The 16,048-nt window shown below is 33.6% G+C and overlaps 1 protein-coding gene and 1 pseudogene across 5 annotated transcripts in view; one reads left to right on the forward strand and one right to left on the reverse strand.

The window, feature by feature from the left end:
* The window catches only part of CLCN3 (chloride voltage-gated channel 3), a 77,812-nt gene that overhangs the window by 41,817 nt on the left and 19,947 nt on the right, over positions 1-16,048 (reverse strand). Inside the window, exon 1 of one of the 5 annotated variants that reach the window (XM_016148202.2) lies at positions 2,226-3,535. The exons of 3 other annotated variants lie outside the window; for them this stretch is intronic. In XM_016148202.2, coding sequence (XP_016003688.1) covers positions 2,226-2,304 — 79 coding nt within the window. In that variant the 5' untranslated portion in view covers positions 2,305-3,535. Of the gene's footprint in view, positions 1-2,225; positions 3,536-16,048 lie in introns of those variants that run through there. One more of the 5 variants, XM_016148205.2, reaches the window with a different exon arrangement.
* On the forward strand, positions 14,392-14,510 carry LOC118612541 (annotated as a pseudogene).

Genomic DNA, 16,048 nt, shown 5'->3' on the forward strand with positions numbered 1-16,048 from the left:
ATTTAATTTACTCCACGAAGGTAATCCCTAACTCTAACATCCTAGGTTTTGGTAGACAGATTTATGTTTACTTTATTGGTATCCTTCACAATTTCATTAGTCATTATAATTTTGTCCTCACATAGAAGCTGATTTATTATTCTTGATTTATGTTCGCTGCTTATCTCCACATCTCCAGTTCTTTGTGTTGACCCATGGCTACAATAGATCATAAATTATGGAAAACAAATAGGTTCTTACCCATATATAATAAAATACTACAGTATAGTCTAGTAAGCATCATAACTGACTAATCGATACTGCAAAGATACAACTTCACTTTCAAATAATGTTGGTTTATATTAATTATAAATCTCATCAAGAGACAAGGAACCTATTTGGGCTGCCAAGGATAAGACCAATTTAGACCTTAAGCAAGATTCCTAAAGGATTATTTATGCAAACACAATAAAAATAGTTTATATTTTAGTTATACCCACATTATTAACCATGCCTACTCTCACATAAGCTTTGGCTTATTTCTTACTGTTTGCATATCACACAAAGAAGGACTCAATAAGGAAGTTCTGTCGAAGACTGTCAAGATCAACACTGAGATTTAAATTTCCAAAGCCTAGGTCTTCTGGTTTATTATCACCAACAAACAGATGTTATAATAGCTCAGAGAAAAGTTTGTCTTATTTTGCAGGTTAATTACTAATTAGCAAATACTGTGACATTTGAACAGTCACCATTCATCCATGTTGCTTCCTGTTTAAAGAAATCTTTACCAGCAAAGGAATGATGGGAACATAGGAAAAAACAGAGTTTATGAACACATTAAAAATTGAGGGAGAATAAAACCCCAACAAATCTGGGTGGTAAGATTATGAGAAATTTTTCTTTTCTCCTTTATGCTTTTTGGTATTTCCCCAAATGTTCTAAAATTATATATACATATTATATATATATAATATACACATAAAATTATGTATATAAATTTTATTAGGAGGGCAATTCGGTAAGAGAAGCACAATACTGTATATGTAACATGACCTCCATAGTTTGCCCCAAAGTCTGAAAAGAGAGCTTTTACTAACAACAGTATGCTATGGGATATATAATATTATAACTGTTTGGAGCCTAAAATAGTGTCTAGTAGACCCAATGGAACCAAATATTTGTTGACTATATTAACTTTTTAATTCTAATGGAACTTAACACTTAAAAAGTGTTGTGAGAATATAACCTATACTTTAAATGAAACAGGCTAAATGTGCTCAGAAAAGCCATGACTTCCTTACTTCATAAATAAAAGTTTGGGCTACACCATAAAATGAATTTATAATACCATGCAGATATTCAATTAATGTGGCTCATAAATGAAGTTGTCTAGCTTAGAGATTTTCCCCAAGGTTCAATTTTTTTTCTAGAACAATTGCCAGTCTATTTTTAGAAATCAGTTAAAAAAATTTTTAAAGCAGTTTAATTAACATGTAATTAGTTTTAAGAAGACCCTGACAGTATCTGCCAAAAGATTTGCATGAATGCTGGGTGTTTTTATGGTTTTTACAAACTATTAACTATTATTTTTCTGATGTGTAAAAATTACTCTAAATGTTTTTATCCTATAAATTTTTACAAGATACCTGTGTAAGACAATGTAGCTCTTCTTAACCAGTTGAAATGCATATTAAATGAAAAATAGTAATATAAAAATGTGTTCATCCTTATCGCCATTTCACAGTGTTCTAAAATGTAGATAGAGCTTTTACTACAAATGTACATTGTGGTGCGAAAGCTACATGGTAACTGGCAGCAGCTGAAATATAATGGTACACAGACACACACTTGATTTTTCGGTGTAAATTAAAAGAAACAAGTTTTTTAAAGGAAGAAAAACATTACTTTTTAGATGCCAACCAACACGACTTTAGCTGTAAAAGCGGATTAATTCATTTTCGCAGTTAAATGGAAAGAGGATTTCACACAGAAGATGGAGTCAGAGTCCAGTGTGATCTGAAGCAGTACTAATCTGCACAGAGAAAACAATCAGAGACGACGACTACAGAACATTCAGAAGGTTGCATCTGCCCCTTACTTTTGCCCCTTACTAATGACCTAGGACAACTAAACAACACATTGCAGTTTTTAAAGGACAATCGAGAACCTGCTTAAATTAGAGAACCGCCCAGCTGCATGCAAAACATACCAACAGAAGATTCATAGCAAGGGGATGGTATTACCTCTTTTATGTAATTCCCTCAGGGGAATATAGTCTCCTCCCCCGTCATAAGGCAAATAGGGATCAGAAGAAGCATCCATGATTAGAATTTTTAAAAAGAAAAAGAAAAAGAAAAGCTTGCTAGCTTAAAAAGACAGTGGCATTTCTTTCAGCCCTGCTGCAGCAGGCAAGGGAGATGCCATATTTGACGAAGGCTAGAACTGTATGTAGTTCGACTCGCCGAAGCAACTGTGTTCTTCCACAGTGGATGATGTCATCAAAGGGAAATTATTGCAGCCTGGTTGCTAGTGGCTACAATCTAGCAAGGCTTAGAGGCGGAACAGCCTACTTAATCAGGTCCTGCTACGTATGACGATGACTAAGCTCCAAGTATAACTGACAAAACTGGTTTGAGAATTTTAAAACACTCACAATATAGCTTCTGCGTTAACACTGGCAACTACAGTAAGACAAGAGAAACATTATTTTTCTTTTTGATTTTAAGACAAATATACTGGGAACAAAGTAATTTAGAACCATGAAAAGGAAATTCTGGATGTAGACAAACACTTTTTATTTTTAGTGTAGAAAAATGGGAGCAACTCTCTAATGAGGTTGTGTGATTTTATAATATAAATGTACTATTTTTTATATAGTAATGTCATGTGAGTCATAAAGAACTAAAACATATCAAAGGCTTCAAGGGACTTGGTTTTAATTATCTAAAATGTACTTAAGACTTCTATTGTGGGTTCAAAAAATTTAGTAACTGAACAGTTGAGTAGTATTTTATCTCACTAATCTTCAGCAGACTCTTGTTTCCTTCTTTCAAAGAACCACCGAGTAAGACATTATCTTTGGAGGAGAAAGAAAACTTATCAACATTAAGTAACTTAGCTATTGTTTGTGAAACAATGCAAAAAAGGCTGACTAGGTAGATTTTCCTGTCTTCCTACTTTTCCTACTCCACAAATACTTTGTGCTTTTTATTTTGTTTTTAAAAAAGCTTTAAGTAAAATGTCTCAAAAGGTACTTCAGTTCTCTTTGCTAGAAATTTTTATGAAATTCAGAAATAAAGCAAATCTTTTTGTTTCTAACTTACTCCCCCCTCCCCCCAAATAAACTGATGTTCATAATTTTTACAGCTTATCCCTAAGGTTATTCCTCTAAACTAGATTCTCCTTCTGAAATAGCAATATTTGTTGCAGTGTCACTAAATAAAAATGTGCTATTCATTAGAAGCAATTCTGTAACACTCAAGAGGTTATGTAAAATCTATTTTCTTAAGTACTGAATGAGTCAACATTTAAGATTCACTCTAATTCAAGACATTTATTTGAGAATTGAAGGTAATGAAAAAAAGATAACTCAAATGGCAGTAAAGAAGAAAATATCTATTCAATTTGTCTACTACATTTAAGTTATTTTAGGGTCTTTTTAAAAAAAAATTAGGTTGAATAAAGTGTTTATACTTCAAAATGTCTGAACCTCAGAAAGACAGACCTTCTTATAAAGTCACACCTGAGATTTGGTAGAAAAAGGTTTCAGGAAATGAACATAGGCTAGAATTACTGCCATAGGAATATTCTAATTATTTTTCTGGCTATTAACTTTTATGATACAATATTGGGTGATTTTCTTTCTGTTTTCTGTATTTTTCAATTTTCTTGCAAAAAATTTTTCCTTAAATGAGGTTTCACAAAAAGCTAACTTCACTAAATTAACTAAATGTAAATTTGGTTCGTTGTGGTCCTTTGGTATTAAGTTCTACCATTATAAGACTTTTAGGAAACTTGATCATAATGGAAAAATGAAAATGATAGCTAGCTAGCACTAACTAGAGGGGTAAGAATACCTTCCCTATACAACATATTCACAATGTTGCATAAGTAAAAGTTTTGTATCATAAGTAAAATGTTTTAAATTATTTTTAGGTAACAAAATTTTTGTATTTGTGTGATGTAAATACAATATATAAATTGAACATATTTTTACAGAGTTAATTTCGGAATGAGACACACCAAACCCAACAACTGTTATCACTCAGAAGAAATGAGGTGGAGGGAGGAGAATAATGGTACATTTAGTTTTTACTTTATACACCTCATTATTTTAAAATTTTAAACAAATATATTACATATTTAATTTTTTAAATAGATTATTTTTAATAATAAATTGAAAAAAATGTTGATTTCAAATTTCTCATGCTTATGGGATCCATGGCTGCCACTTTGTCTTAAGAGAATCATTACTCAGACTATAGGTGCTTTCCAATTCCACCTTAGAAAAGGATAAAGTAGATTTGAAGATATGGCAAAAGAGGACTTTGACACTGATTAGGTATTACTAGATTAACAAACTGAATTACAATTAGAGTAGGGCTGAAGTGGAAAAAAAAAATAGAAGACAAATTTAAGAATTCCTAGGCACAGCTGGTGGGGGAATGCTCAGAATGGAACCTCTGAAGAACAAAAACACTGAAGTGGCAGGACACACACACACACACACACACACACACACACACACACACAGATTTTAAATTCAGAAAGGGAAGATATTTCTACTTCCAAATGCACCCTAGATTATAACCTCAACTCCATGCCATAACCTCTCTAAGGTGTACTGCAGGTAGGTAGAACAGATGATTACAGATGACAGTACAGATGACAGTATAACTATATAACTATGCGTGTATAACTATATATATCATACACTGTGACTATAGTATTATAATGTTCAAACTTTAAGCCCTTCTTAATACATATGATCCAAGAAATCTGACATTAGAAGTACTTAAAGGTATTATTTTTTTTGTATTTAGATGCAACTATCAATTTATAGGGAATACGGAAAGCACAGAAACATATTAAATGACAGCTCAGAAACATGATTAGGAAAACTCAAATTAGGAAACAAATGACCTATTTCTTCAACAAGCAAATAGTAAGGAAAAAGAAAAAGGAAGGAGGGAAGTATAGAACTAAAAACAAAACAAAAAAGACTTAAAAGATATATTAACCAATTTCAACATAAAATTTTGTACTAAACAATTAGGGAAATGTAAAATAGACAAGATATTTGATTTTAAGAAATTATTCATAATTCAGATGTGATAATAGCCTTAAAAGAATTCTTATCTTCTAGAGATACAAAATGAAATGTGTGTGTGTGTGTGTTGTAAAAGAGACCTCAAAATAGAACTTGGATCAATTTCCAATACAACAAGGAAGAGAGAATTTATAGCCAAGTAGGGGATTGGGGGTGTTGGTCAATGAAGAATTACTAAAAGGAAATATTCAGGGTAAGGGGAGACTCTGGCTAAATAGACTTAATAGCATTCTTGCTAAAGGCAGGCCAGGATGATGAGCTATCACCTACAGGATGGCAGAGGATGAGAGGAAGGTGGGGGGAGGGTGGTGCGGGGGTGGTGGTGGTGTCAGGCTAAACCAACTTGACAGGATTCTTGCCCAAACGGAGCAATACAAAAACAAACCAGTCCAAAGTTCAGACACCTAGTTCCGAAGAGATTTCAGAGGAGCCTGACTTAAGTTTGATCAGCATATCTGTTTACCTAAAATGCAACAATGTTTCAGATTTATTTCAAAATAACTGAGAGAAGGAAGCAGAAATGAAACAAAATTGACCATGAGTTGGTAATTATTTAAGCTAAGTGATGATACCAAGAAGATACATAATACTCTTCCCTACAATTTTGTATGTTTCAAATTTTCGATAATATGAATACTCTTTTTAAAGAAATGCTTATAAATAAAATCACTTTTATGAGACAAGCATTAACAAAAAATTACAACCTTTACTCTCAAAACTAAATACATTACTACTAAAAGTGTCAGATTAACTGTAGTTTACCCATTAAGTACAGCTGTTTTATGTTTATATTTGGACATGATATATGATATGAAATTTTTACTTGAGTTGTCAGTTCTCCTCCCTGAACAAAAGCATCAGAGGAAAGAAGAAAAAAAGAAACAGAAAAGCTTCCAAGGAGTACAATCAATTCATGCTACAGTTACTATGACACGAAAGAGGACCTAGAAATTCTCAGAAATGATAAGCCAGAAAATAAATTTTAAAAACAGAATGCAATATTCACAAACATAGGATATTTTAGCTGTCAACAGGGCTGTCTGGTTATCCAAATAACGTGTCATAGAATTAAAAGACGAAAAAGTTTCTTTTATAAGCATCATACAATGATCACTTTTTCAAAATCAGAACCAAAAATGGCTAAGCAATTCCTTTCCAAGGAATTTGTCAAATATACTCATGTATGAACACAAGCTGGTATAAGATAAGGGCTGAGTAAAAGACTACTTTAATAGTTCTAAGTTTTGGAAATATTGAAGTAAAAACATATTAATATTTATATTAAGTGTAAATATATCAAACACTCCAAATAAAAGATAAACATTTATGAACTTTTAAAGTCCAATTATATAATTAAAAGTCACAAAAAACACACGTATACAGAAAGCCTGAAAATAAAAGGATTTTTAAAAGTGGAGCATGCAAATATTAACCCAAAGAAAATTGGAGAGCTATACTTATATCAAAGAAGATCTGAAAGCAAGTATAATTGGAAATAGATTCACTTTGCAATGAAAGTAAGGTGGTTCAATTCACAGGAAGATATAACCTAATAACATGAGATCAAAGTATATAAAGCAAAAATCTACACAATGTCAAGAAACAGTAGTAGGTGAGTCTACAGATAAAGTGAAAAATTGTATTGCAACACTATTGAATACTTGATAGAAACAAAAAAGGAGAAAAATAGTAAGTTAAAAAAAAAAAAGAGTTCAACAGAAGATTAACAAACTTTACCTAATGGACACACAGAAAATATCATTTACCAAAAACTTCATGTTAAATATTTTCCCATAGCACATGAATATTTACAAAAATAAACATTTTCCTAGGTCACAATGCAAGTCTCAAAAAATTTCAACATGTTGATATTACACAATATATATTCTTTGACAACAATACAATAATGTTACAAATCAATTAAAAACAAAACCTGAAATTTCTCATATGTTTGGAAATTATGAACCTTACTTCTAAATAATCTGTAGATCTACACAGGTATCATTATGGAAGTTAGAAATGATGTTTAATTAGTGACAATAATACTAAGTATCTGGAGAAAAGTTTAAAGCTTTAAATGTATTCGCCTGAGAAGAGACTGAAAAATTAAGTAACTTACTTACCATTCACTTTTTGGAAGGGAAAAAAATACAGCAAAATAAATCCAAACAAAGTAGAAGAAAAGATGATCAGAAATTAATGCTATAGAATACAAGTATATAATAAAAAAAAAAAGGAAACACTAGTTCATTGGAGAGACTAATGATTGCTAAATCTACACTGACACTGATTATTAAGGGCAGAAGGGGGACAGAGGAGGAAAGATGGGAGAGAAGAGAACAAGAACACAAATATTGTCAAGATGAAAAAGGAGGCCTGACTACAAAACCTACAGTCATTAAAACAACTTTATGCCAATAAAGTTTTTAAATAAAAAGAATGAATTTTGAGAAAAATACAACTTACCAAACATATAGAAACAAAATTAGAATAGTGCTATAACCATTAAAGAACTTGAAACATAATTTAAAACCTTAATATGAAGAAAATTCTAAGACTAGAGTTTCATTGGCAAATTCTACCAAAATATAAGAAATAATAATACCAGCCTTATGTAAACCTTTCCAGAGACTAGAAAAAGAAGGCGTCACTACAACTCACTTTATGAGGAAGTATAATCTTGATGCCAAAATCTCAGTGATGAATATATATTCAAAAGTCTTAAACAAAACATAGCAAATCAAATTCAGCAATTTATAATAAAGTAAAAATGCATTAATACATCAATGATCAAATTGATTTATATAAGAATGAGCATCAATGAAAGTTTATTAACAGAAAAAAAGATCTAAATCAGGTAATCATTTCAAAAGATGGTTGGGAAATGAGAAAATCAACACCCATTGAGTATAATTTCAAATCCTATACTCTTAAATAAACTAAGAATAGATGTAAGCCTGTTTAATCTGACAAAATGTCCAGATTAAACTTTGAGGTGAATACTTTAGGATTAGAATAAATAGATAAAAGATGTTTACAATTACTATTTCCTTTCAACAGTTTACTAGAGGTCCTAGCAAGTGCAGTACAGCAAGGGAGGCTACAGAGGAGAAAGCTATAAAGATTAGGAAGAAACAAAATTGTCACTATTTGCCAATGATATGACTATATTTTAAAAGCTATCACCAATAAATTATTAGAATTAGTAAGAGTTAAGGTTGAAAACTTATAAAAATATTCAAAAATACTCTCCCAAGGAATTTCCTCTAAATATTAGTATTTAGAACTGTTTAAATGGATCCATAGACTCCCTGTGATTTTATGTATTTACTTCAGCTTATGATTTTATAGGCTTAGCTCACAATTACTGAAGTTTTTTCAGCAGAAATTCTTAATTGGAACCACAACGCAAACCATGATTTAACCAACTATTTTCTCAATTCTCTCAGTACGGTTCATAGGTATAATGTTTTATATGCATAGGAGAAAAGTTAAGTCATTATTTCATGACATGAGCCTAAAAAGTAGAGTACACATATAAGAAAATTATTCATTGACTTAATAACTTTAGTTCACTTTTTGTGGACTTAAAAAAATAATTTAATCCTTTTTGTAGAGCAATGACAATAATTAAGAGTAATAGTTGAGGTATAAATCATCAGGTTTTATATATCATAGTCAAAACGAAGCTCACTTCTTTCTAATAAGCTTTCTGATGATATTGATCCACTATCTGATTGGCTTTCTACTGATATTTTAGGCTAATTTTATCAAGGCATCACTTTATAATACCAAGTTCTTTTTCCTAGTTCTTTAGTGGCATCGTGAATTATAATATTTCATAAACTTAGTATGGGTTAGTTTTCTCTAAATGCATTACCTTACTCTTACAAAAATACATAAATTTGGGAAGAACCCTATTCCACACATATTAAGGTTAAGGAGGTGAATCTGCCTGAAGTGACTTAAGATGCAGTTGCAGAAAATGTTTACAAGGTAGTTGGCAACAAAGTGTGAAGGGTGTCAAATTTATCAAGAACATGACACTACTCAGAGTATTAGATGAACCTTAGAATTATTTATTTCTAAAAATAATTCAGAGTATGATCTTTTGAAAGAGTTTTTACCTTTTCCCAACAGACAGCCATTCCGTGGTAATGGCGATGTTTTGTTCAACTTAATTTTAAGAATTTCTAAAAAACCCTTTACTGAAGATTCGTGATGTAACCATTTCATGCTTTTTAAAGGCTTAAGAGCTTGTTTCCAATTTCCACTTTAGAGCCAAATGCCTCACTCATCAGGATAATGCCACCAATGTCATCAGTAAATGCCAGATAAAACAAAAAGACTAAAATTAACTTGTCATCTACTAAAAGACAACACACATAAACAGAACCTATGAAACACTGTAGCAAAGTCAAGTTATCCTAACTCAATACATTTCTTGGATTTCTGGATTACACCATAACTTTACACTATCAGTAATTTCTTTTTGCTTATAAATACACATGCAAGAATAATGTTTACTACTCTTGGATGGTTTTATTAATGTTTCTACCTGCAGTTGATATCAAAGAACTTGACAGAAATCAACCAACTCCAATTGTCTTAGGAGCATTTAGACTGTTTAGCAACAATTCTTTCACCAATTTTCCAAACACTGTATTTATGACACACTAATGGATATTAATAAATACTTTCCTCCTAGTAATTTTTTTATAAGAAATTAGAATACTTTCATGTATTCAAATATTATACAACCATAAAAATTATTAAAATAAGGTCCAAGATGGTGGCATGAGAAGACCCTGAACTCACCTCTTCCCACTGAACACTTCGAATCTACACCTACAGACTGAATAATCCAACCCAAAGAACTGAACAGCTTCTGCACAACAAATGAAAGAGAGGTCACATAGAAATCTGTAGGAGAGATGGAAGAGATGCAGTATCAAGAGAACTCCACCATCAACACCCCAACCTGTAGTAGGAAGAGATCACTGAAGGGCCTTTGCACGGACTTGCCTGTCTTAGAGCATAGTAAAAAATAAAAATAAAAATAACAAAAACAAAAAACCACAGTAGTTTAAAGGGTATCAAGTCTATAAAAGAAGGAAATCCGTTTACTAACCCAAGAGCATCTGCCAAACAAGAGGGGAACAGCAGGAACTCTGGCTTCAGAGGTACCACAAAGCCCCATTTGTTGTCCGCCCTGACCACCTTGACTTCAGGGGAAGGAGCATGGTGCAGGAGCTCTAGCCAGTAGGCAGGGCCATCCTTGAGCACCTCAAGCCCCAGGCCCACACCAGCACAACTTGCCTCTGGGATCCCTTGTGGACCATGCCCTCTCGAGCAACTGTTCCAGGCTCCAAAGCTGCTTGTCCCAGGACTTCTTACAGCCTGCTCCAGATCCAGATTCTAGCCCGTCCAGCAAGGTGGCCCAGATGCAGCTTTCCCCCAGGACTCAAACGCTTAACACTTCTCTAGCCATAGCTCTCACCCTGGTGCGAATTGTCCCATTTTCCCCATGGCCTAAGCCCAATCCAGCTACAATTCCAACCAGCCTGCCAAGATGGTCCTGGCGAGGCTTGTCCCTGGAACTCCCCACAGCTCACATCGCCCCAACTACACCTCCAGACTAGCTTGGCTTGTCCCTAGGACTCTCCATGGCCTAAGCCACGGCAAAGCTTGCCCTGAGTCTTCCCTCCATTCTGCATGCTTCAGCTAGTTCCCGGCCTCAATGCAGCTTGCCCCCAGAATTCCCATGGCCCAAGCCTGCTCCCACTAGAGCTCCAGCCAGCCTGCCAAGGTGGTCCTGGGGAGGCTTCCCCCCAGGGAGGCCCCAGACCTGTGTCCATGAGCTCCAGCACCAACTGGTTTCCCAAGGTGGCCCCAGTGCAGCTTGCTCTGGGTCTCTCTGCGGCTCATGCCAAATCCATCTCTAGTTGGCTTGCCAAAGACATCTGGCATATACAGTCTACAAAGGAGAAGCTCCTATACAAGGCCACTCCTTCAGGACTGGGAGAGGTTGCTGTTTGGCCTAATCCATAGAAACAAACACAAAGAGAAAATCGAAATTAAGAGAAAAAGAAATATATTCCAAATGAAAGAACAGCACAAAACTCCAGAATTAAATGAATTAAATGAAATGGAGACAAGCAATCTACCAGATAAAGAGATCAAAACAATGCTTATCAAGATGGTCAAAAAACCCCAAACAAATAGGAGGACAGATGCACTCAGAATGTCAACAAAAGTACAGAAAATATAAAAAAGAACGTATCAACTGAAGAGTACAGTAATGGCAGTGAAAAATACACTAGAGGGACTTGATAATAGATTAGATAATGCAAAAGAACAAATCAGAGAGCTGGAAGACAAGCTAGTAGAAATCACCCAATTGAAAGAGCAAAAAGAAAAAAGAATTTAATAAAAATAAGACTAGTTTAATGGGTCTCTGTGAAAACATCAACAACATCAAGCATCTAATATTCAAATCACAGGGGTCCCAGAAAGAGAAGAGAGACAGAGAGAGGGACAGAAAACCTATCTGAAGAAACAATAGTGGGAAACCTCCCTACCCTAAGTGAGAGAAACAAGCACAGAGTTCCAGACAAGACGAACCCAAAGGGGCCTACCTAAGGATACATCATAATTAAAACTCCAAAGTTAAAGAGATTATCTTAAAAGCAAAGAGAAAAAAGCAGCTTGTTATGTACAAGGAACACACACACACACACCCTACACACACCATGTGACTAACAGTCAATTTTTCATAAGAAACTTTGAAAGCCAGAAAGGGCTGGCAATATGTATTTAAAGTGATGAAAGGTAAAAATCTATATCCAAAAATAACTCTACCTAGCAAGGCTATCATTTGGAATTAAAAAAGAGATAAAGTTTCTTAGACAATCAGAAACTAAAGAAATCCACCACCACTAAAACGGCATCAAAAAAAAAAAATACTATGGCAACTTCTTTAACCAGAAAAGACAAGGCCAAAAGTAAAAATAAGAAAACATAGGTAGAAAAAAACCTCACTGATAAAGGCAAATATTTAGAAAATGTAGTGAATCAACCAATTATAAAGCTAGTATGAAGGTTAAAAGGCATGTGTAACTACAGTAATAAATTAAGGGAACACACACATGCACAAAACATGTAAAATATGACATTAAAAACGAATATAGGGGGTGAATAAAAAATGTAGTACTTTTAGAATGAGTTAAAACTTAAGCAACCATCATCTTAAAATAGACTGCTATCAATATAGCTTGCTATATGTGAATCTCATGGTAATCACCAACCAAAAACCTATAATAAATAAAAATAAATAATAAAGAAAAAGAGACCCAAACAAATTACTAAAGAAAGTCAGCAATGTAGAAGAGAGAAAGAAAGGAAAAGAACTAAAAAAAAAAACAAAACTCAAAAAACAATTTTAAAAATGGCAGTAAGTACATACCTGTCCATAATCACTTTAAATATAAACGGACTAAATGCTCCAATGAAAAGACACAGGGTAGTTGGACAGATTAAAAACAAAAAAAGACCCATGCATATGCTGCATCAAAGTGCCACTTCAAATAGAAAGTCACACAAACTGAAAAGTAAAGGGATGGAAAAAGATATTTCAGGCAAATGAACATGAAAAGAAAGGTGGGTGAGTGATACTTAGACAAAACGGACATTAAAACAAAGGTTGTTACAAGAGATAAGAAAGGGTATTATATAATAATAATAAAAAAGATAAAACCAACAGAAGATATAACACTTATAAACATCCACACACCCAAAATAAAAGCACTTAACACATAAAGCGAATATTAAAGGGGAGAGACTGACGGTATTACATTAATGGTAGAGTACTTTAACATCCCATTTTAACATCAATGGATAGATCATCCAGATAGAAAATAACCCAACTATCAGAAAGAGAAATTAAGAAAACAATCCCATTTACAATTGCATTAAAAGAATAAGATACCTAGAAATAAAGGTAACTATGGAGGTAAAGGATCAATGCACAAAACTATACAACACTGGTGAAAGAAACTGAAAAAGACACAAATAAATAGAGGGATACACCATGTTCACATCAACCAAAGCAATCTACGGATTCAACGAAATCAGTATAAAAATGCCAATGGTGTTTTTCACAGAACTAGAACAGAATACCTGAGTAGCCAAAGGAATCTTGAAAAAGAAAATCAAAGTTAGAGGTATCATGTGTCCTGATTTCAAACTATCCTACAAAGCTATAGTAATCAATACAGTATGGTACTGGCACAAAAATAGGCACATAGATCAATGGAACACAATAGTAAGCATAGAAATAAACCATGCTTATATAATCAATTAATCTATGACAAAGGAGGCAAAAACAAACAATGGGAAAAAGACAGTTTCTTCAATAAATGGTGCTGGGAAAACTGAACAAAAAAATAAAAGATCATTTTTTCACACCATATCTAAATATAAACTCAAAACAGATTAAAGTCTTAAATATAAGACCTGAAACCATAAAACCCTAGAAGAAAAAAGAGGCAATAAACTCGTTGAGATCATTCTTAACAATATTTTTTGGATATGCCTCCTTGGGCAATGGCAACAAAAGCAAAAATAAACAGACGGGATTACATCAAACTAAAAAGCTTTGGCACAGCTAAGGAAACCATCGACAAGACGAAAAAGCAACCTACTGAATGGGAGAAGATATTTGCAAATTATATGTCCAATAAGAGGTTAATATCAAAAATATATAAAGGACTCATACAACTTAACATCAAAAAACAAACAATCCAATTAAGAAATGGGCAAAAGACCCGAATAGACATTTCTTCAAAGAAGACATTTGGACAGCCAACAGACACATGAAAAGATGCTCAACATCACTAATAACCAAGGAAATATAAATCAAAACCACAATGAGAGATTACTTGCACCTGTCAGAAAGGCTATTATCAAAAAGTGCTGGCGAGGTTGTAAGAAAAAGGAACCCTCGTTGCATTGTTGAGATTGTAAACTAGTGCAGCCACTATGGAAAACAGTATGAAGATTTTTCAAAAAAATTAAAAATTGTCTACGGTCATGCCACCCTGAACAAGCCTGATATTGTCTAATCTCAGAAGCTAAGCAGGGCCGGGCCTGGTTAGTACTTGGATGGGAGACCACCTAGGAAGACCAGGTGCTGTAGGCGTAAAAAAATAAATAAATAAAATAAGGGATTGTAAGATGACAAGGCCCTTGCAATCTGTGAGGTCAACCAAGGATTGTCTCGCCTAAAAAAAAAAAACGTTTTTTAAATTAAAAATTGAACTACCATACAACCTAGCAATTCCACCTCTGGGTATTCATCCAAACAAACAAACGAACAAAACAAAACTGCTTATTTGAAAAGTTATATGCACCCCTATGTACACTGCAGCATTGTACAACAGCCACAATATGGAACAAGTCTAGGTATCCACAGAGCTGAATGGGAAAAGAAGATGTAGTGCATATAAACAACAAAATATTACTCAGCCATCAAAAAAATGAAATCTTGCCATCTGTGACAACACAGATAGACCTAGAGAGTATTGTTAAGTGAAATTAGTTGTCCAGAAAAAGAAAAATTACCTATCATTCCACTTATGTATGAAATCTAATAAACTAAACAAACTAAATGAAAAAGAAACAAACTCACAGATATAGATAACAAACTGATAGTTGTCAGAGGGTGGGGAGTGGGAGGATGGGGAAAAAAGCAAAAGGAGATTAAGAAGTACAATCTTTCAGTTATAAAATAGGTCATGAGGATACAATGTACAGAGTAGAAAATATAGTCAATATCATAACTGTATGGTGACGTGTGGTTACTATATTGTGATCGCTTCATAAGGGATAAAAAATACTGAATTACTATGTTGTACACTTTAAACTAATATGTCAACTTTAATCAAAATTAAATTTTTAAAAATCACAATACTAAAAAAAAAATTAAGATAAGCTTTTGGACCATAAGGCAATGCTTTCATTAAATAAAAAACTCTCCACCTGGTAAATGACACTACCAGGATCCTATGCTAGAAATATTAACACTTAACTCTCTCTTCTACCCCACCCCAGCCCACACCCAAACAATCTGCACATCTGGCTGATTTTACCTCTAGATCTATTTTGAAGCAGTATACTCCCTGTCACTATGTCAGACACTATCATCATTCTTCTAAACTAGTTACTACATTTACCTTCCTACCAATCCATTTGCTCACACAGAGGCTGAATGAGCTCTTAAAATTACAAGGATCATATTACTCCCCTGCTTTAAAACCCTTTAATGATTTCTCATAACTCAGGAAAAAAGTGGCAAAACCTTAAAATGAATGACTCTGACTTGCTTAATTACCTCTTTAGCCTTAGTTTCTCCACTTTCTAGCTCCATTCTCTACATTCCAGCCATTGTTCTAAAGCTCTAAGCTCCTTCTCGAGGGTTCTCTTGCAAGCAGTTTCCTCTGCCTGTAGTTGCAACCTGTACCCAAGCTCCTAGCACTCCCATTCTACCTTTACCCTCACCTGCCAGACTTTTCATTTTGACACATCTTAGATTCCCCCATTATATGTTATCACACCCAAACCTCTTCACAGCACTTACCATAGCACAGCTGTAATTGTTTTTTGTGGGACTATTATTCATTTGAATGGTATTCTCTCTCATTAGAGTATAAACTCCATGAGAGAAAGACTCACATCACT

The sequence above is a fragment of the Rousettus aegyptiacus genome, unplaced genomic scaffold (genome assembly GCF_014176215.1).
Source record: "Rousettus aegyptiacus isolate mRouAeg1 unplaced genomic scaffold, mRouAeg1.p scaffold_m13_p_16, whole genome shotgun sequence".
Classification (NCBI taxonomy): Eukaryota; Metazoa; Chordata; class Mammalia; order Chiroptera; family Pteropodidae; genus Rousettus; species Rousettus aegyptiacus.